This window comes from Elephantulus edwardii, unplaced genomic scaffold, assembly GCF_000299155.1.
Source record: "Elephantulus edwardii isolate Elephantulus edwardi_28Jun2011 unplaced genomic scaffold, EleEdw1.0 scaffold00098, whole genome shotgun sequence".
NCBI lineage: Eukaryota > Metazoa > Chordata > Mammalia > Macroscelidea > Macroscelididae > Elephantulus > Elephantulus edwardii.
Window position 1 is genome coordinate 6,931,600 of NW_006399848.1, and position 6,475 is coordinate 6,938,074.

General features: G+C 36.8%; 1 protein-coding gene across 1 annotated transcript in view; it reads right to left on the minus strand.

The window, feature by feature from the left end:
- Positions 1-6,475, minus strand: part of KRIT1 (KRIT1, ankyrin repeat containing) — a 50,161-nt gene that overhangs the window by 7,834 nt on the left and 35,852 nt on the right. The window contains exons 12-13 of the mRNA XM_006891464.1: positions 1,313-1,479; positions 378-465 (exon numbers count right to left, since the gene is read on the minus strand). Of these exons, the coding sequence (XP_006891526.1) occupies positions 378-465; positions 1,313-1,479 (255 nt within the window). The remainder of the gene's footprint in view (positions 1-377; positions 466-1,312; positions 1,480-6,475) is intronic.

The window sequence follows — 6,475 nt, forward strand, 5'->3', positions numbered from 1 at the left end:
AAACAAACAAACAAACAAAAAACCACCAACCAAACAAAAAACCCACACCAATGTAGCTTCTACTACCAAATTAAAAACAAACTCATTGCTCATCATAGAGTGATTTGTGTCATAAGGTGCCCACCATGTTTCAGAATACAACTGTTCTTCCCAGGGTTGTCAATGTCTCCTGCATAAGAAATAACTAGTAAATTTGGTCTGAATAAGCTTCTACATATTGAAAAAGAAAACATTTTGTTAATTTCAGGTATACGAACTGAAAGATTTATCTTTAAAAATCACACACACATACACATGTATGTTGAAAGTATATTAATAACACCAACAAGCTTTGTAATAAGCTATAAGACGTTTTTCTATTTCTTCAAACAGCTTACCTTATACTCATGAAGTATTCGGTTTGTCCAGTGAGGTGCCTTACTTTTCAGTTTAGTGATAGGTACAATGGATTTAAGATTTTCTTCACTGTAAAGACACATACCAACATTCTTTAACTAATAATCTTTAGCAATTAAAGTACAATGATCATTCTGTCACAAATGCAGTAAAAAGATAATAGGAATTTTAGGCTGAAAAATACTGTATGAAATACCAGAGAATTCTAAAAATTTTAAGCCCATTGCCATAATTTTAAAATCAATTTACAGAAATGTTTCTTCTTTCAATAACCACAGTATAGTTTTAAAAATTAAAACTAAAAAAAAAAAAAAAAAAAAAAAAAAAAGTAACTGGTAAGCTCTGGTGGCCTAGTGGCAAGAATCTGCACTACAATCCCAGAGGTGAGCAGTTCAAATCCACCTGATGCTCTGCTGGAGAGGAGAGGTACAATCTCCTCTTGTGCCAGTCAGATCCGATTTGAGAAAACACACACACACACACACACACACACACACACACTTAAAAGTAACAAAAAATAAAGCAGCTGTGTTAAAATTTTTGCATTTTCTTTCAAGGGCTAACCATAAAACTATTTTTTTATGATTTGATTCTTTAATACGTATGACTTAACAATATTTTTCTACTTATTCAAGTCAATTTTTTGTGAACGTATTTAAACAGAGTAAACAAGGATAAATAAAAGAAAAACTATAAATATATCAAAAGATATCCAAATAGAAGAAAAAGTTTGGAGAGCATTGTAACTTCAGGAGCAGTTATAATTAACTATACTAGTTTATTTTCTAAATCTATGCCTTGCATGCTAATTCTAAGCCAATGTACAAACACTTCTTAACAATACTGTCAAATTTCGTTGGTAAAACAGTATCTTTTTTGAGTATGCAAAAGACCACACACTGTATTAAATACTCACTTTAGGAAGCCTTGCTTGTGTTTCTTACTCTCATAGTTACCATAAACTATTTGTAACAGTAGACTTGCCAAGGTTATTATTTTAGCATCAGGAGCTGTATAAAAGCCCTTCAATAAATTATATCTGGCCTCATCAAAGAGAATAAGAATAGCTAATGGGTCTTCAATCTAAAGGGGGGGGAAAAAAGATAATTTGGTTATTAGGTTACAATTTCCTGTTTCAAATGTGCAAATTGTTATTGTCTAATATATAAAAGCTGCGTACATCAAGGGTCTGCTAATTGCTTTAGAGCAAGAGTAAACAAACTTTTCCTAGGATGGCCTAGATAAAAATATTTTCAGCTTTATGAACTATATAATCTCTGTTGCAACTACTTTGCTATTGCCAACACAAAAGCAGTTACAAAAGTATAAACTCAAACACACTGAGTGAGCTCTAACTCATAGCAGACCCCCTAGCAGGTTTCTGGAGTATGCAAACTCAAGGGAGGAGACTGGTTCTCTTTCTCCCATGGAGCAGCTGGTAGATTCAAACTACCAGTGAGGCACTGCTTTTGGTTAGCAGTACAAAACCTTACAACCTGGGCTACCAGAATTTGTGACTTTATATATGTTGTGTAGCATCAAGTTGGAACCAACCCATTGCCGACCCTCCAGCAGGTTTTCGAAGGCAGTTAATCACATGGGAGGTGACTGTTCATCTTTCTCCCAAGGAACAGTTGGTGGATTAGAACCATGTGTACACCTTTGGGTAGCCAGTGCAACTCTTTACCACTAAGCCATAAAATCTCCCTACTTTATTATATAGTTGTTATGTGCCGTCGAGTCGTTTGCGACTCATAGCGACCCTATGTACAAAAGCCCTAAAACCTGCTCTATCCTGTGCCAATCGCTTTGCCTCTGACATACCCATCCCGATTACCTCAGTAACTGAATCAATCCACCTCATAGAGGGTCTTCCCCTCCTGCGTTGTCCCTCTACTCTACCCAGCATGATGGCCCTCTCCAAAGACCTGTCTCTCCTTGCAACATGTCCAAAGTATGTCAGACGAAGCCCCAAAAGCCTTGCCTCCAAGGAGTAGCCTGGTTTAACCCTCTCTAGGATGAATCTGTTTGTTTTCTTGGCAGTCCGTGGTACATTCAATACTCTTCTTCAGCACCACAGCTCAAAGGTGTCAATTCTTCTGTCCTCCCTAGTCACGGTCCAGCTCTCTGATGCATAACAAGTGATCGCAAACACCATGGCCTGTATCAGGCGCACCTTTGTCTCCAAAGAGACACCGCTGCTCTTGAGTACTTTAGAGAGGTCCCTAACAGCAGACTTTCCCATCGCAATACGTTTTTTGATTTCCTGGCTGCTGGTGCCAGGAAATAAAACAAGCAGATAACCTAATTATACTCATTTTTCCTTATCTGCTACCCAAGCAATACTGTTTTTCAAATTGATTAGGAGGAAAGTAGCAGTAATGACGTACTTGGATAATAAAAAAATTGCACCATTATATTATAAATAATAAAAATATTGACATGAATAAGAAATAAGGTTTAGTGAATTTTTCTTAAGGTTAAAGTCATTAGCATCTGTTCAAATAACTTTATATCTCTCTCCCCGTTATATAATTAAGAAATTCTGGTGTTCTCAGGTAATCACTGGCATCCCAGTCCAATAAAGCATTCATCCTTCCCCTCTCCTCCCCAAGAAGTGGCTCTCCACCAGGTCCCCCCACAGTATAATAAATGCCCTTTAGGCTTTTTAAAAAAAGAAAAGAAAGAAATTCCTATCGATGTCATATGTTACATATATAGAAGAATTTTATTTCTTGATTAGTATTGTTGACTTCTTTTAGGATGAAAACAAGCTGATTTCAGTAGAAAAGAACAGTTGTTGACTAATGCGCATTGAACATTTAAGGGATTATAACTTACTACTTAAACTCTTCAAATTAACTAGTCTTTATATTAGAAAAAATACACTTTCACTCCATCTTTTTCTAATGTTTTATTGTTAAAATTTCAAAACTTAGAGAAATGTTGATAAAGAAATATGATTCATACTACATACCATTCATTAACTCAAAACTCATTTTCATCAAGTAGGAACCAACTCATAGCTAACCCTAAACTGGATTTCTGAGGCTGTAAATTGCAGCTCATTGGGGGATTCAAACAAAACAGAGTGTAAGGGAGCTCTGGTGGCCTAGTGGCAAGAAGCTGCAGTGCAATCTCAACTGCTTGTAGTTCAAATCCATGAGATGATTTGCTGGAGAAGGAGGAGCATTTTCCTGTGCCAGTTGAATCTGATTTAGTGGTACACAACAAGAAAAAACAGAACAGAAAGCTGTGACTTTTCAGCTAGCAGCACAACTCTAAGGACTATGATATGCTACCTTATAATTTTAACATTTCTATATATTTACTTCATTTTTTAAAAAAAATTATATCTTAAGAAGTATGAGTATTAGAGAAATGTTTCAGGATTTAAAGAATTTAAGTGTTCAGATCCACCAGATGCTCTGCTGGAGAAGGAGGGGCAATCTCCTCCTGTACCAGTCAGATCCGATTTGGCAGTACACACACACACAAAAATAATAATTAAAAAAAAATAATTTAAGTAAAATTTAACTAGGATTTATTCATATTCTTAAAGTGATGATAATGTTAGTAGATTTGAAATTGTTGTTGTTGTTGTATATCATTGACTTGTTATGTACTATCAAGATTTTAGAGATCAACAATGACCTGTAGCTGTATATGGCCTGCTGCCTGTTTATTTCATTTACCTGAGAGCTAACTATAGATTTTTTTTTTATTCTTTGAAAATAAAAAGCAAAAGACTCATTTGTCACATGTAAAATTATACAAAGTTCTATTTTTTATTATCTCTATATAATAATATATATATATAACAACAATGTGAAACCTATACTTGGACCAAGAGGCAGTCGTCAGAACAAAGCAGGGCAAGACTGAATGGTTCAAAATTGGGAACGGTAAAAAATAAATAAATAAATAAATAAATAAATAAAATTGGGAACGGTGTGCGCCAGGGATGTGTCCTATCTTCATACCTTTTCAACCTGTATGCAGAGCAGATTATCCGAGAGGCCAGGCTCTATGAGGAGACGCGTGGCATCAGGATTGGTGGAAGATCTATCAACAATCTGCGTTATGCAGATGACACAACCCTGCTCGCTGAAACTGAGGAGGACCTGAAGCACTTGCTGCTGAGGGTCAGGGACTGCAGCCTTCAGTATGGACTGAGGCTCAATGTCAAGAAGAAAAGATTCTCACCACTGGACCAATTGACAGCATCAGGATGGATGGTGAAGAGCTTGAGATTGTTCACAGCTTTATTCTGCTTGGCTCCACAATCAAATTTGCTTAATATTATGTACTTCTTGAATAAAGAATTAGGAAATGAACTTATTTTATTTAATAAAGTTATGAGACTTTAGAATCATCTTTTTAATTTTCACAACGATAACAATATTTAGACTCTCATACCTAGATTTTCTTGTGATCCCTCAAGTGTTCCCCTTGTCCATTTATCCTACATATGACATTAACTCATCATTCTGAGAAAATCGAGTCGTTCACATCCAAGCACACTTGTCTGACAATGAGATATTTCTTTTTAAAATTTTTTAATTTTATTATTTTTTTTGTGTGTGGAGCATCAAATTGGATCTGACTGGTACAGGAGGAGATCGCCCATCCTCTAGCAGAGAATTTAATGCATTTGAATCAGGCGCCTCTGGGATTGCAGTGAAGCTTCTTGCCACTGGGCTAGCAGAGCTCCCCAGACAATCAGATTATTTCTATGAAATGTAATTCTCATTTTTTTAAATAGTTCTCATATAGTCCTGTCCTTCAGTTAAGAATAGGTACTTGCTCCAGGATGCCCACTTTCATCACTACTATTTAATATTATATTGGAAGTACTTGGTAGGGCAATAAGATTAGAGAAGGAAATAAAAGGTACCCAGACTGGCAAAGAGGTGGTAGAACTCTTGCTGTATGCAGACAATATAATAGGATATACAGAAAACTCTAAGCACTCAACAAAAAACCCCTCTCAACTCTAGTAGACCAATTCAGTAGAGTGGCAGGATATAAAATCAATATAAAAAAATTCGATGGGATTCCTTTACAGTAACAAAGAAGGCTCAGAGATTGAAACCGGGGAAGCAGTACTATTTACAATAGCAAAAGCAAGGTACTTGGGAACAAAACTAAATACAGACACAAAAGACCTTTATAAAAAAACTACAAAACACTATTGCGAGAAAAGAGACCTAACTAAATGGGAAAATGTTCCTTCTTCATGGATAGGAAGACTCAATATGATGAAAATGACAATCTTACCAAAAGCAATCTACTTGTTCAACGCAAACTCAATACAGATACCAAATTCATTTTTCAAAGAGATAGAAAATAAACTAGGAAAGTTCATTTGGAAAAGAAAGAGACCTTAAATAAACAAAGCACTTCTGAAAAGCACAAATGAAAGAGGCATAGCACTCTCTGATCTCAAAACATACTTCTTGTTTTTATGTGCTGTCGAGTCACTTGTGACTCACAGCGACCCTAGGTACAACAGTCCTAAACTCTGTCCTGTGCCAATCTCATTGTCTCCGACACATTCATCCCGATTACCCCAGTCACCGAATTACTCCATCTCATAGAGAGCTTTTCCCTCCTGTGCCTGCCCTCCACCCTCCCAAGCATGATGTCCTTGTGCAAGGAAGGACTGGTCTTTCCTTACAACATGACCAAAGTATGTCAGACGAAGCCTCAGAATCTTTGCCTCCAAGGAGCAGCCCGGTGTAAACCTCTCCAAGATGAATCTAGTTTTCTTAGCAGTCCATGGTACCCTCAACACTCTTCTCCAACACCAACGCTCAAAGGCATCAATTCTCCTTCTATCCTCCCCAGTCATTGTCCAACTCTCTGATGCATAACATGTGACTGCAAAAACCATGGCCTGTATCAGATGCACCTTAATTTCCAGAGAGACACCATTGCTCTTCAGTACTTTAGAGAGGTCCCTAACAGCAGACTTTCCCATCGCAATACGTCTTTTAATTTCCTGGCTGCTGGTGCCAAGAGTATTGATTGTGGAGCCAAGCAGAATAAAGCTGTGAACAATCTCAATCTCTTCACC